At 49.4% G+C, this 15,495-nt stretch overlaps 2 protein-coding genes across 2 annotated transcripts; one reads left to right on the top strand and one right to left on the bottom strand.

The window, feature by feature from the left end:
* Positions 1 to 54: 54 nt before the first annotated feature.
* gcsha (glycine cleavage system protein H (aminomethyl carrier), a) lies at positions 55 to 1,644 on the top strand. Its single transcript, XM_084672717.1, has 5 exons — positions 55 to 244; positions 446 to 528; positions 693 to 756; positions 865 to 996; positions 1,128 to 1,644. Exons 1-5 carry the CDS (start codon positions 94 to 96, stop codon positions 1,223 to 1,225), a joined length of 528 nt encoding a protein of 175 aa, XP_084528843.1. The 5' UTR covers positions 55 to 93; the 3' UTR covers positions 1,226 to 1,644.
* A 2-nt stretch (positions 1,645 to 1,646) lies between these two features.
* Positions 1,647 to 6,043, bottom strand: LOC146258642 (uncharacterized). Its single transcript, XM_084672716.1, has 9 exons — positions 5,505 to 6,043; positions 4,800 to 5,385; positions 4,406 to 4,705; positions 4,097 to 4,269; positions 3,905 to 3,989; positions 3,537 to 3,769; positions 3,139 to 3,333; positions 2,807 to 3,032; positions 1,647 to 2,662 (listed from the first exon to the last, which is right to left on the bottom strand). Exons 1-9 carry the CDS (start codon positions 5,730 to 5,732, stop codon positions 2,124 to 2,126), a joined length of 2,565 nt encoding a protein of 854 aa, XP_084528842.1. The 5' UTR covers positions 5,733 to 6,043; the 3' UTR covers positions 1,647 to 2,123.
* Between the last annotated feature and the right edge of the window lie 9,452 nt (positions 6,044 to 15,495).

Raw genomic sequence — 15,495 nt, 5'->3', positions numbered from 1 at the left:
AAGGTGAAACCCCGAAATCCCCGAGATGACGCTTGAAGTCTGCGACCATATGAAGTAATCATCAGCATCAGTCATCATAAGTAGGCGACGAACATGACTGCGTGTGTGATACTACGGTGTCTGACTTCCAACTTCAACTCTGCCCTTCCCTTACTTACTCGGTCGGCACCGTTTCTGCCCTATCGATTGGCACCACGAGCATACATACAACGATCTGTTGCGACGGCCAGCCGACTATCGACAGGTATTGTCTAGTGGGTTTTATAAAATGGGTAATAGCATGTTAGCATTCCGCTGGCTAAAGGACATGAGCTGCAACTCTAACGTCACAAGAAGCCATAACAGGCATACTACTAGAATACATTGGTGTCACCGATTGTTTGGGGGATTAGCTGGCTACTTTAGATTGCCTGTGTTTATCTTTTTAATCTACTTGATTCCACAGCACTCAAATTCACAGACAAGCACGAATGGATTAAAGTGGAGGACGAAGGAGTGGGTACAGTTGGGATTAGCAATTTTGCACAGGTAGCTAGTCCATTCGGTATTTAACAACCACCATTCGATGGTCTGGATTATATTTTACATAGACTGTCTACATTTGAATGTGTTTGTGCACTTCTGATGATTGCATCATAACATAGTCAACTCCTGTGTATACTAAGCGTTGAGTCCCCATATTTGCAACGCAGGAGGCTCTGGGAGATGTGGTCTACTGTGGGCTGCCTGAGGTGGGCACAAAGCTCAACCAGCAAGGTAAGAACAAGAAGTCCAACAAAACACGTCAGATCCTTCACTTCCTTAGTTCATTTACATCAACTTCCAATTTGCATCCGACCTAACCAGTCTTGTCTGGTGTCACAGATGAGTTTGGTGCGCTGGAGAGTGTGAAAGCTGCTAGTGAGCTCTACTCCCCGTTGACTGGAGAGGTGACTGAGGTCAACACACTGCTGGCAGACCGTCCTGGCCTCGTGAATAAGTCCTGTTACAAAGACGGTGAGGTGGCACACACGGCACACAGTCTTGGATTTCACTCAGACTGGCTGTCTCCGTCCTGTGTATTGGAGCTGTAGTCTTGACCCCCTGACTTAACCCATCTCGTATGATTATTATTATCGTTATTATAGGCTGGTTGATGAAGATGACCATTGACAACCCAGCTGAGCTGGACGCTCTGATGGATGAGAAAGCGTACGAGAGATACATCCGCTCCATCGAGGACTAGCCTGGCCCTCCCCTGGTCGTTCCTCCCTCCACCTTCTGTCTCGTCTGGACAAGAAAGAGAAGCTGGGTCTCTCACAGGAACTACAGCAGAGCTCCTCATCATGGACTTGAGCAGTATGATAGTTTTATGAATGTTAGCGATCCTCACTCTATAGTTAATACAGTAAAGGGATGCCAATGACTACATGAATGGGTCCAGATGTTGCGCAAGGAGAGGAGTGATGCAGTGTCCATATCACTGATGTATGATTTAGGACTTGAGTTCTTAGTATTACCTGTCTGACCGTCTGGGGGTTGGAGGGGGGTAAAAACTGTGAAAGCACTTTGGATCTTGTTGCTAACTGGGCTGATACTGCACGTACTGTCACAACAGTTGGGACATGAGACCAGTACAATGAAAATAAACTTCCATTAAACACATCATCTTTCGTAATTCAGATTTAATTTCCCTTAGAACAAGAGGTATTGAGGTATTGTAGTTTCAGCATTAAGTCTTCACTGACGGACAGTTTGAATAAAAACATTTTTAAGGACACAAGTCCCTGTGTAAACAAATGTGTGTGCAGCAACTTGTTCCTGTAGCAGGATAACATGGTCATAGATTTAACAACTTTTCCCGTAACATGCAGCCCTTACATAAACTTGAAAAAAAAGATAGTAAAGACCTATAGCAGGAGCACGGGTTTCATTATACATGAGACGTCACAGCATTGAAAAAAGCTTATCTGCCCCCACCCCCACACACTTTTGAATAAGAAAGCTTTAATTAACAGCCGCACCCTGAGTCATAAACGAAAGCTGTTCCGCCCACATTTGAAAACAGACCTATGCCCCCAAACTCTCGGTAAGTCTCTGAACCCAACCTGCAGATGTGAGCTTTCACTCCTGACTTTGGGGGGTCATCTGTGTGCGGTGCCGACCCCCCCTGGCCCTGTGGAGGACCTGTCCTTGGCTGTGGGGGTCGGCCTGGCCCTTCCCCGGGCGACTGGGGGGGGAGGGAGCCCCTCCATCTTCCGATGGTCCCTCTCAAGCCTCTCCCTCCTCTCTGCGCCCTCGTTCATCACACTGGCCATGAAATCTCTTTGGTTGAGGAAAGCAATGGTTTCGTCCCGCTTGCGGCTCACATATCCCTTCAGAACGGCGTTGTAGGGGTTTGAGGCGGCGTCCGAATCGGGATCATCTGATTGGTGCTTGAACTCCATTCGTGTGATGACCGGCAGGAGGAACTGCTTCCCGGGGTTGACCACCCCACCCTCAGAAACACCGAGGGCCTCGGAGAGCAGGCGCTGGGGCAGAGGGATGAGGTCACACCCTGAATGGGGGTCTACGTATTCGCCGAAGCGCTTCCGCACCACGGCCACATCTTGGAGTGAGCGGTTCCTCCTGTCCTCCAGGTCTTCTACCACACGCTCTGGGTAAGACTGGCCCAACACGGCGCCTGCTCGGGTCAGGAAGAAAAATAATGTTCTTGGTCAGAGAGAAAATAGACATATTTCGTACATGATATGAAAGATCGGATGGAGTTCTGCCCCATGTGGATGCAATGGAACATTATGACGACGGCCGTGTTGACGTGTCTCACCCGCGCGTCGCAGCATGGAAGCGGGACACACCCAGGGTTTGTGGATGAACTCATCAGGCAGCCTTGCCAGCTCAGGACACCACTTTCTCACGTAGGTGCCCCTGGGGTCGCAGGTCATCGCCGCGGAAACAGGGTGCATGACAAAGTTCCAGTGGTCCAGCCCGCACATGCCTCCATTCTGCCACATCATGGCATCTATAGCAACATCTGCATCCACTAGGGTGTCCTACACAAACACACCTCTGTTTATACACCGTTTATACACGATCTATACCCTTCGTGGGGATTGGCTTGTAGTGACACTACATTACCACTAGGAGGCGACAATTCACCTGGAACCAGCGGTAGCCCTCTTGCCAGGGAAGGTGGAGGTAGGCTATAAGGAAGGAGGCCACCACGTGTCTCATGTAGTTGTTCATCCAGCCGGTCGCCCACAACTGTCTCATGGCTGCATCCACCAGAGGGTAGCCTGTTCTCCCTCGCTGCCACGCCTTCAGGTGGCCACGGTCACTACTCCAGCGCAAAGCCTGATAGGGCAGAAACCAGGAAGTACGTTTGTGACAGACCAACTGCAGACCTGAAGTGCACGACTGACCAACTGCAGGGATTTTATAGAGATAACAGGTAATAACAGATAATAGGTGTGAAACGTGAGTTCCCCTTCAGTTCAATGTTTCGAGAAAGGCCTTGAGAATCGTATTCCTTCATTAGTATTATGGGTTGTCCTTGCCTTGTATGGAGGCCTCAGGGACTCCCAGGGCAGGTCTGGGAACAGGGTAAGCTGCCAGTAGGCCAGGTCCCTCCAGGCCAGCTTGCGTTGGAACTTGGGGGTTCTGCAGCGGGCTTCCTTGGTGTCCCACAGCAACCAGCGTGGGCTGAGCTGGCCAAAATGGAGGTAGGGAGACAAACAGCTGGTGTTGGGGGCGTCCGCCCGGCCGGACTCCTTCTCATACCTGTATACACCTGAGACAGACGCCAACACATACACGCTCATTTGGATCCACAGTGCCGACTCGTGAACGCAGGTCAATGGCACAGTGATAACACATTTGGAGGGCATGCGAGTGTGCACTGCTCACTCGCGTAAGGGTGCCTCACCGTCCTGTAAGAAAGCCTCTAGTCGTGCCTGGGCCCCCGCCTCACTGAAGTCCCAAGAGGTACGGATGTTAGCTGCCCAGTCAATCTGAACACACACACACACACAACACAGTCCTCACCATATGCTCACTGTTATGGTGCGTATGCTTTTTTAATGTGTGTGTGTGAGGGGGGGGGGATCTGGTTACTGACCATAGTGCCATCCTTCCTGTGCGGCATGCGTGCTAGTCCCAGCTTGTCCAGGGGGCAGCCCTGAGGCCAGAGGGAGGGGGAGGGCAGCGAGGAGGGCGGGTCCAGGGGAGCACCCAGACCAGAACTCGGGTTCTGCTGACAGCAGCTCATGAAGTGGGACACTGAACCAATTCCTACGGGCACAGCAGGAACCAGGAGAGGTCAGAGGAGCAAGACATCATCGGCTAACTATTTGAGACCTTAGCCCTTTGGCTGCGACACCACAACGTGGAGCTCTCCAGTCGACCCGTGTGTGAAGTGTCGACCAACCTCGTAGGCCCACCCCCTGAGTGCTGACAGAGTAGGGCTCCCTCAGACAGTAGGAATGGACCATCCTACACTCCACCTTCTCCTTCAACAGAGTGGACACCAGCTCCTCATCCCGCTCCTTCAGCCAGGGCTCGTACAGGGCGCTGGCCACCACCGTCCTCGCCCCTGTTTCCTTAAGGAGTCCCCTGATTGCCTTCAGAGACGACCCCTCTCCTGCCTCCTCCCGGAAGACAAGATGGCTGCCGATGTTCTCCAGAGAGGAACTGAGACAGGCCAGCGCTTGGTGGAGCCAGAATTTAGCTGGAAGGGGCGAGAGACAAAGGACATACATACAGCGAGAGTCTGAGGCTAGGGAAACACAAACATGATGTCTATAATTGACAATTGTACTTACAGGCTCCTCCCATCGCAACAGTAACCCCTGGCCCCTCCTCCTCCTCAGGGCTCCAGATGAAAACAGGAATGACAGGAGCGCCTACCTCCAGTGAGCCAATCAGAGCCGGGTTGTCACAGAGACGAAGATCCCTGCGGAACCAGAGCAGCACAGGGGGAGGGGGTGATGGGTTGTGGGCTAAACCCACAACCTGCTGACCACACCCTTTACGCCGCCGCCGGTTCCTGGAGCGCTTTGGCTTCTCTGATTGGTTCATGTGTCCCTCTTCTGTCGTGACATCATCTTTGGATTTTTCATGCTTAGACTCTAGTGAGTCAGCAGAACAATATGCTACATTGTGTGGAGTTATCAAAGAGCCCAGAATCTGTGCATGGCTGCCTGCCACTACCACCTTTGCATAGCTCCCCACCAGAGGCTGGGGCACTGAGTTCGGGCTGGTGTGACCCCGGGCTACTGGCTGTGTCTGGGAATGTCTATAACCCTGAGCTCCAGGCTGGGATGAAGGAGGTTTGGCCGGCCTCTGCTGGCGGTCTTTGTGCTCCAGTAATGAGAGAGCCAGAGTAGCTTCTAACACGTCGTTCTCATCCTGTGATGGGAGAAAGAATAGTTCACGAAAGGACAGCCAATGTCTATAACATCACAATTCTAACAGTAATTTTCTCTCTTTCACACACACACACACACACACACACACGTTGGTCCTACCACAGAGAAGTACTCCAAATACATGGAGGTGAGGTTGGAGTGTAGGGCGTTGTGTGCCGAGGACAGTGGCTGGATGAGGGACAGGAACTGTGCCCGGGTGTCGTGGTGTCCCATCAGGGACACGCACAGACCGAAGAAGCCCTGCGGATCCTCTCTACCCAACAAGAGCTCTCTCAGCATCTGCCGAACCAAGGTCTGAGTGTCTTCACCGCTGTCTGCTGAAGACATTTTTCAAGATCAGCTTTTCACGAAGTCTCCGATGTTTTCTTAGCCGGAAAAAACCTAATCATATGCTGCTCATAATATCGGGGGAAAACGTCAGATACTTCACTGTTCTTCCCACTGAACATAACACACATTTTGTGTTATTCAACAGCTGATTCAGTTACACAAGCCCTTCACATACGGGTTTTGTAAGCGACAAAGATGTTCTTCTACAACGAGACTGCTATTTGCGTCAGAACCGTCTAGAGTTTGTTCGACTATTTCTATCTGGACCGTGCCAGAAATACCAGCAATGTTTTGAGAACTCCGGTTATTTTACTGGTAGGTACTGAACATGTTTTGTCGAATTTTCACGCAATTATCGAAAGCATGTGCACACATCCAAAACAACGAATTCACTGGCCAATCAAGGAGGTAGATTCGTTGAACGCGAAGATGTTCCAATAGCAACAAGATAATCGACTGTTGACGATACTTTCTTGTAGAAATAAATGCATCTCCACCTACAATGTTTTACCAGTAGGGGTCTCACAAGTCAAACATTTGGATCTTATCAAAAACCTGTTTCATCGTTGGAAAAAAGGCTTCATGACTTCGAAAGATTGTGGAGAATTCTCGTCATATTCAAGTCATAAAACTGAAAATATTTCATGTCATGCCAACATTCCCTTTCCAGTCTTTTAAATTCCCTGCTCATCCTTTCATGAACCAGTTTCATAAAACAGTATTATAAAACAATCTGTATTACATAGGCCTACTGCATTGCAGTAAGCAGACTCCATTTCCAATTCCAGTGTACTATAGGCAGTGAATCTCTCAGCTCTACCATAGACCTTCGCACTGTCTGAGAATCCCAGTCTATGTGAAGAAATGTATGAGAGAGTGAGCTGTAGAAGGTTAAAAAAGAGAGAGAGAGCAAGGGATCGATAGTGTTTAGACAGTGAAGTGGAGTCTAAGTGTGTGATCAATAGAGAGCAGAGAGGAGAGATTAGCTGCTTTTCTTTCTCAAACTAACACTGACAAATTGGTGAATTGGTGAATCGGCCTCCGGGCTAAACGGATTGACCTGCTGTTTCCATGTGCTGCCATGTACTGTCAATAAAGATCTGTCCTCAGAGAGGTTCTCATTGGGGAGAGGAAAAAAGAGAGTTGTGGAGAGGGGAGACAAGAGAAGAGATGGGGAGAAAGGATGTCGAGAGGAGAGAAGAAGAGAGGAAAGGAGAGTGGAGAGGAGTGGAGTGGAGAGGATAGGAGAGAAAAGAGGAAGACAGCACACAATGTCCAATCCAAACCTCAATTCTTCCAAAAGGTGCACATGTCCACAGCAATGTCTCATTAACACGTGCACGTGCACTCGCATGCACACACTTGTGCGCGCACCTATAAAACCATAATAACGTCTCAAGGAAAATTAATGGAAAGACAGATTAAAAACTAAGCGAGGAGAAACGGCCACTGGTGTAGCTATTTGCAACTCATAAATCATTCTGACACACCCACGCGCATGAAGACACACAAATATACATGCCAACCCCCCCCCCCTCGCCCAAGAACACGCATGCATACACACACATACAGAGGAGCATACACACATGCACACAAACATACTGTAATTAACCACAGGCTATTTACTCTCTCCTGCTGTAAATTAGACATGCAGACACAGTTATTACATTAGGGGGATCTACCATGCAGAATACTAACAGGAGGAGGGGAGAGGACTAATGCACACACACACACACACACACACACACGCACACACATGCACACACAGTCCCTCAGACTGACTGAAATGAGGCAGCAGAGAGGAGAATAGAGGCCCAAGCTCTTTGTTCCCCGCTGCATTTCATTATCAGCAACAGCAGCCCACACCGCTCACACCACATGCACACAACACACACCGCACACCACACCACACACACGACACACACGCGAACCTCCCCCTCCCAGCCGGCTGCCTCCTCATGTACCACATTAGGACAGCGAGAGGAATAGAGACACAACGTCACTGCTACTCTCATGGCATCTGGGCTTTGTCAAGACCAAACTGCAGTCGGACATTTGTTCAGAGGCCGTTGATAGCTTTTCCTCTTTCTTTCGGGTCGGGGTTAAAGCACAGTCCTCATTCCAGCCCGTGGAAGTATATTTGAGAGAATGGAAAAGTGTCATATAAATGCAGGCAGATTTTAATAAACTGTCCTGCACATAATGTCTTGCATGTCCACCGTTGCAGTATTCATTCCTGTCTGATTATCTCTTTCTCTCTGTTATACTCTCCCTCCATTTTTCTGTCTTCCTGTCTCTGTCTGTCTGTCTGTCTGTCTGTCTATCCCTCACTCCCTCACTCTCTCTCTCTCTCTCTCTCTCTCTCTCTCTCTCTCTCTCTCTCTCTCTCTCTCTCTCTCTCTCTCTCTCTCTCTGTCCTCTCATTCTTTCTGTGTCGCTGTGTTTTCCCACAGTGATCGATAGCTCATTAGAATCATTGACTGTGGTTCATCAGGACCTGTTAAAGTCAAGACCAGAGAGAGAGAGAGAGAGAGAGAGAGAGAGAGAGAGAAGGAGAGTGTTGGGGGTACCCGGTGGTTGAAAAGCTATCTAAACAAGTCAGATGTGGCCACTGTTTTCTACATTATTGGAGGACGTTGTGCGTTGCAAGGTTCTGATTCAGTTAAATGTCGTGTGTGGCTGTCTCTCAGTCTGACTCGGGAAAGATTCTTACTATGCACCTCACGTGGGTGCCATGGTGTGTTGCTATGGTGATTGCCAAGGGAGCCGGTGGTAATAAAGGTGTTTATCTTAGACAGCAGTAAGGCTTCTCATAGGGTGTCTTGACATGGTCCCATCACACACAGAATTTGTATCAGCGGTAAATGAGGGCCACACATGATAGCACACTCAAACACACAAACACAGGAACAGAGAGAAATACATAAAGGCCGGAACCAGAGGGGTTTTGTTAACAGTCCACAAATGCACACACGCACACAAACATACACATGCGCACTCATGCACGCGGGTAGATAATTCCGTGTTCATAACCTTGTTCAAACACTCGACTGTTTATACAGTGTGTGTCTGCAGGCAATGGGAAAACGTGTTTGCAAAGGACACTCCTGAGCTCAGACAGACACCCAAGACAAAAGGAGAGGAGCTGAGGACGAAGCCAGCTGAAAAGCCCGGCTGGAGACCAAGTGGCAACCCTGAAAGCTTGGGGGGCGAGGTGGAGAAAAAGTCTAGTGGATAAGGAGAGTGAGGAAGAAGCCGTGAATAAGACGAGGACGCTGAGTGGAGAGGGTTAAGGGCTGGAGAGGGATAACAGAGAGCAGAATGGGGGATTTCGCCGCTCCCCTCATTCCCTGCATACATTTCACATCTCATTTGCATACCCACAGCATTATGCAGTATACTAATGAAAGTGTTCCCGTTATTGCCAACATGGGTAGGGGTCTTTGTTTGCTGTCAAAAGAGCGCTTTCGTGGAAAAACACGAGATCGTGTATCGTCAGGCGGAAGAGCGCGTTGTGCAAAGATTTTGCTGGGAGATTAGCCCGTGATCACAGCATTCTGCGTTCCAGCTACAGCTGGAGCTCAGGAGTGGAGTGGGGACATGGGGGATGGGGGACTGGGATTGGTTAATTAAAACAACATAAGGGTTTTCTACCAACTCAGGGCTCCATCTCTCTGTGGAATAAGAATAGTCACATTGGAGCTGTGGCAGCTCTACTGTAATTACCTGCACACACAGGACATTCCCTCAGCCAGCAGATTAGAGACGTAGAGGCTAGGTGATGAAGAAGACCGAGCAGAGGATTTCAGAGTGGGGTCAGAAGCCCGGGGTAATCTTGCAAAGATGTCAGAGGAAAATGCAGTAGTTAAGGGGAGTCCAGAAGCGAGAGATAGTTAGGGAGTAGAGAGAGAGAGAAAGAGAGAGAGAGAGAGCAAGAAACCCATAGAGAGCGAGGAGAGGGAGGGAGAGCAAACAGGGAGGTATGGAGACAGGGGGAAGGGCGAACGAGGGATGAGCTACAAATGAGAGCTATGGCAGCTGCAGGTTGGCACAGTGCCATCCAGTCAGGGCTGGAGCAGGGGCGGGCATGGGCACGGCCGAGGGGGCGAGGCGGATAAGAGAGGAAGAGGAACGGGGAGGACCATAGACAGAACCTCCATGCTGCTACACTAGGATCCTCACACAGACAGACTGGCCACTCAGAGAGGGAGAGAGACCCGAGGTTGAGCTGGGGGAGGACGGAGAAGGAGAAGAATGTGGATGGAGGGATGAATGGAATGACAAACGGCGAAATCATATGAGGCTTGTGGTCGGGTACGGCGAAGACCGTTGATGCCAACCGGGAACGGTGCCAATGTAGACGGGTCCTCCGCCGCCGTTCCCCTTTCTCCGTCCCTCTTCTTGCCCACATCGTGTGCCAGCTTGTGGGTGCTGTTGCCAACCAGAGCCCTCAGAGCTGACGGCAGAGACAGCGGACTCACCTTGGAGGACTTGGCACCATTCAACATTTGTTTGTTTGTACGCTGAGCCACAAGAAGGTGCCCGGGCAACCGTTGCCAGCGCCTCAGCTATGGCATCTTTTCAGGATCGGCGAGGACAGAGAAGGATGGCATCGTGCCAAACCGAGATAACACACTCTTCCATACCCATACGGTGGCTGGAGCTCCCAAGGCGCTTTCGATGGATTCCGCGATGGCATTTCTTCCGGGGGTGAAAAACAAGCTGACAGAGATATGGCAGTGTGCCAACGTCAAGCTAGCAGACAGCCACAGGCACGACCAGATGCATATAGAAAACGGTGCCACACACACACACCACATGGTCGCAGAACGTTTCGGAACAGGCTGGCGAATGCGACCGAAGTCCACGGCGGGCAAGCGGGATGAGACATGTGTCTCCGCTGTGCCAACGTGGCTAGCTAGCCCGCGGCTGTTCATGCTATGGCACAGCCGGGCACAGCTGGAGCAGGAAGGAGATGGATGGTCATCTGGGCCATCAACTGCATGTTTCCAGGAGAGGAGATGTGAGAGGGAAGGAGAGAACAGGGAGGCTGTGGAGATAGAAGAGGAAGAGGAGTTAGCACCGATGCACACTGACAGGAATGAATGGGTCTTAAAGGGATACTCTACAGACTTGCCAGACTTAAAGGGAGAGGGGGGGGGGGGTTTGTCAGGTTGAGGGTGTCTCCTGCCAGTCAGACGGCTGCAGGCACCAGGGGCGGGCGCGTGTCTGGGCATCCCATCGACGCCTAATTAACAGACACACACTAATTTCAACAGCCCATCATAATTAGTGATTTAATCGCTCGTCAACGCTTTTATTTTTTTTATTCTTTTTAATCGCGCCTCATAGTTGGATACGAGCGGATATGCTAATTCTATCTTTCTGGCAACCAAGGAGCATCCAGCCCCGCCCTCCCTCCCCTCATTCTGTCCCCCTATTCGTCCTCCCTTCATCCTTGGCTCCAGACTCCAGTGGGATCTTAATTAAGAGCGGGCTTCATTATGCAAATGGAGTACAATAAACGACGGAGGAGGCGGAGCCAGATTCACACTGCAATGAAGAGAGCATTGGAGGAGGGAAAACAGAGAAGGCGGGGGTGGGGGGGGGTGACACGATGCTTCTACCAGGAGAGTGGTGTTGCCTCTGTTTAACATCAAACCGTTCACAAAAGTGTGTGTTGTAGTATGCTACGTATCTCCGATCAATAAGGAAGGAGCGAAACCTTCATTTGAGTTACACTCTATAGGTCTCAACATTCACCACCATCTATGGAAGAGTCCAACAAGAGGCTCACATGAGACCAAGCCTGTTTCTCCGGCTGGATGTGGAGCCTGTAGCATGAAAAATACCTTGATGGACTGGAGACATAAAGACTCATTTTCAGCTGTGTGTGGATGGGGGGGAGATAGGGGAGATATGGGGCCAGACAGACACACTGACTGGAGCCTGAGCACGGCAGGGAGCTAATGTCATCTCAGTTTAATCATCGCACGGGATCACGGGGTTCATGCAAATTCATTTGCATATCATTAAACAGAGAGAGGTTATGTGGTGCGGGCCGCTGAAATGGGATTGGATGAGGAGAGAGAAAAAGGCAAGGACTCGTTATTAAACAGCAATGTTTTATAGTCTGCCAGCCGATTCATTTAATTTGGGCGTAATTAAAATGTGTCAGACTCAATCAGTCATTCCAACAGCCTGAGACATCAATGTCTCAGGCTAAGGGAGGACAAGCATTGTATGAAGGGCTGAAAACTCACCAATAACCTATTCACTATGTTCATTACCTGGTTGTGATTATCGAAACCTTCCATTGACCTAAATGAATAATGTAATGGGACTTTTCAAATGTCTTCCTGAGTGACTAGAGGTGATGCCTCCTTTGGTTGGTGCCGGAGTGGAAGATATGTGATTCAGGCAAGGCATATCTCACGTTGCCTTTGTGACCCTACCTCGTCTACGCGTGTGTACGTGAAGGTGTGTGCGATTCCCTTTAGCATAAGTGATGTCATTAGCGACGCCTTTCACATGCAGATCGGTTGAACGACATGACAGTCGCTCAAAGCTGACACGCGCGCGCGCACACACACACACACACTTGCGCACGCGACTGCACCCCCCGTGATGGTGATTCTGTTGTCTGTGGGCAGAGGGTGTAAAGATTAACATAATTCAGCTAATAAGTGTGAGTCATATTCACACAGTGACGCGTGGCATAGTATCGGCCCCGCGGATGCTTATTTGGATCTCATTATGGATGTAAAGTACTGAGTGGGTGTTGGGGGGGGTCAGATGTGTGGGTGTGCTTGTATGGAAGGGGGGTCATGAAAAGCACAGAACAGAACCATAAAAATGAGTGTTGTGACAAAGGGGAATGAAAACACCATCTTTATGGACTGATTGTATCTACTCTGTGTGGGGGGATACACAGACTGGAGGACAAAGAGAGAGAATCCAAAGGGGTTTTACAGCTCTTGTCGTCCAGCTCGATGTAGGACGTTGGGGAAAGGCAATACATACAGTATATGAGAATGTTCCGTTCAAAAGCACATTCTTACTGTTTAACTGCATGGATATATAGTATATAGCCCTGGAATCATGTGCTGAGAATCTGTTTCTGCTCCAGAAAGTTCCTATTATAAATGGACTCTATTTGAAGCTACCAGGGAAGCTCTCTCTGATGATTGATTAGTATGGCCTGACGACCATTAAAAAGTCATTTAAAAGATGGATAGGGACCACATCTCCAAATAAAAACCACTTTATACCTGATGAAGTGCTGAACAAACTCTCCTTCAAAGACATTTACTGATTACTGTCCTACAGTATAATATGTGAGTGTGTGTGTCTGTGTGTATGTTTGAGAGTGTGTATATTCTGAAAGTATAACAGCAGAGTAATCAGACACAGAGCATTCTCGGCAGATGTGACCTGTCATGATTAAAAATCATACCTTTGTTGAACAGAGGCGTCAACGAGTACAAATGGTCACTGTTGATGTCTACCAAGCCATACTACCTGACCAGACATGCATATGCATAGCACACACAGAGATTGAAATCTGATAGCACACCGTGTAATACTGGGTCTGGAGTCTTATCATGTGAAACAGAAGTGTGCGTGTGCAATTTCTGCCCTGTCCCTTTAACTGGGAGCTCAGCTGAGGAACTACGCTCTGGGACTCATGCATAAACATGAGCTGGCCTTTCAGCTCTCTCCTCACATAACCAATCTAAATCTAAATGAGCCCCCACCCCGCCCCTCCCACCCCCACATCACAGATACACCAGCAGGCAATGATATTACACCCCCCTCCACACCCCCCTCCCATCCCCCCACCAACCCCCAGCGTCACATATACACCAGCAGGCAATAATTTCACGCCATCCCTCAAGCCCACCCCCTGTACCCCCCTTTTTGCCGCAGCCCCACCAGCTGCAGAGTACTCATTTGATTAAGAGGGGGAGGGGGGGGGGGATCACTTTATCAGGGTGACTTTCCAAGATGGCTATCAGCCACATGACCATCTCTGTCCCTTTGCCCCCTCCACACATTCACTTTTGCTTTTGTTCTCAGTTCAGTTAAGAGCCTCACCATTCTCTCCAACTCCCCCCCCCTCGTACAACCAACTAGGCCCCATGCTCGTACCCCCCCCCCCCCGTAGTACTATCGGCACAGGCTCCTACCAGCTAGCAGGGTCCTCACTGTGGCTGAGAGATAACGGGCTGGCGATCCGAGAGGAGATGAGACAGACGTTCACGGATGACTAGCGTGCACCTCCGTGTGCGAGGACTCCTTTCACATGTGACTGACCAAACCTGCACCGGGCCCCGTGGGGCTTTCCACTCCAGAGATGTGAAGGATGAAAATGTCTTTCTCTCTTCTCTCGCTCCCTTAAATGTGCTGCATGGTGCAATTTTCATCAGCTCGGGCAGGGTCGTAAAACACACCATCATCATCAGCGGCAGGAGCAGTAGTGTAATTCATCCGAGGTCGTTAATATTCATCATATCATTTAGTCACAAAGGAAACTCATCTGGCTGAATGTCACACACGTAATTAATGAAGTGACCCCAGAGGTCAGGGATCCATTCACCAAACGCCTTACACACATCAGCGAGTTACACACACACACACGCTGCACAACATGAGCTTCTCACACACACACACACACACACATGCATGCACAACCAGTATACCCCTAAATCAAGACACACAAAGCCACATATAAGAGCGGTCACATAAGCGCACAGAAGATCTTGGCGTGCACCCTCCCACAAACACAAGTCCCTCTGCCTCTCAGACACAGATAGATGAAGCAGACATGCACCAAACCAGACTTTATTTGAGCTCTGTGGCATAGGGGGGGAGGGGAGAGGAGAAACACACACCAGTGGGGTACGGGGGGGGGGGGGGAAACGCACAAAACCACGGGAGCAAGACATAGGGACAGGTGCACATCACAGGTATCTTTTTGGTCATCATCACTATGGCAACAACATCTCCAGAAAAAAGAAAATCATAGTTAATAGCTGGGTCTACAGTAGTATAACAGAGACTCTTCATCTAGAGGACCCAATATTTACATCTTACACGTCACTAAGACCCCCGGGAATGCAGATGAAAAGGAAATAGAAAATAATTTGTATACAAAAACTGTCTTGTGGTATTTGGAATGCACATTTCTGTACAGAAGTAAGATCATTGGTATTGTAGTAAACATTGGTTTGTTAAGGAGCAAAAACAGAACAGAGTCAGTCAGTCAACAACCTTTGGAAGGCTAGCAGTGGTGCCAGACCATCTCTGCATTCTGCTAGTACCCCATGGCTGTCTGTTTGGGCTTCCAGCATGGAGACATGGAAGCTACAACACATGTACAGCAGCCTAGTGGAAGGAGGAGGGCCGGACTCGGTCAAACCTGTCACAGCAGTGACTATGCAGTTTCTAATCTGCTGCTTCGACACAAGTTATCCTGAAAACTGGAAGCATCTTTCTCCAACATACTGGTCTTTTGACGAGCTCAAACACATCTCTACCACAGGACAGATGGCATAACTGCAGGTTTGACTAAGTTGAGGCCTACCGGAACAGAAGGGCAGGTTATTGACAGTGTCACAGTTATATTACTACAGTTTGTCGTCATTAAAGCCTAGTGGTAAAAGCCAACAGAGCATGCATCTCTCTACAGTATCAGTATTAACTACAGTACATTAGCAGCAAACTGGACTTCCTTATTAAGGGCTGAATCGCAAAAGTT

The sequence above is a fragment of the Hypomesus nipponensis genome, chromosome 14 (assembly GCF_054491055.1).
Source record: "Hypomesus nipponensis isolate SF chromosome 14, ASM5449105v1, whole genome shotgun sequence".
NCBI classification, from domain to species: domain Eukaryota; kingdom Metazoa; phylum Chordata; class Actinopteri; order Osmeriformes; family Osmeridae; genus Hypomesus; species Hypomesus nipponensis.
Note: the sequence above shows the minus strand (reverse complement) of the source record. Positions and strands in the feature narration are given on the sequence as shown.

What these genes read in the sequence shown, in the direction of transcription:
- gcsha (XM_084672717.1), top strand. Translation starts at nt 94, where the DNA reads ATGACTGCGTGTGTGATACTACGGTGTCTGACTTCCAACTTCAACTCT. An exon ending in GGATTAGCAATTTTGCACAG is followed by an intron (nt 529 to 692) that starts GTAGCTAGTCCA and finishes TTTGCAACGCAG; the next exon opens with GAGGCTCTGGGAGATGTGGT. An exon ending in TAAGTCCTGTTACAAAGACG is followed by an intron (nt 997 to 1,127) that starts GTGAGGTGGCAC and finishes TCGTTATTATAG; the next exon opens with GCTGGTTGATGAAGATGACC.
- LOC146258642 (XM_084672716.1), bottom strand. Translation starts at nt 5,732, where the DNA reads ATGTCTTCAGCAGACAGCGGTGAAGACACTCAGACCTTGGTTCGGCAG. An exon ending in ATTTGGAGTACTTCTCTGTG is followed by an intron (nt 5,386 to 5,504) that starts GTAGGACCAACG and finishes CTCCCATCACAG; the next exon opens with GATGAGAACGACGTGTTAGA. An exon ending in ACAGGAAGGATGGCACTATG is followed by an intron (nt 3,990 to 4,096) that starts GTCAGTAACCAG and finishes GTGTGTGTTCAG; the next exon opens with ATTGACTGGGCAGCTAACAT.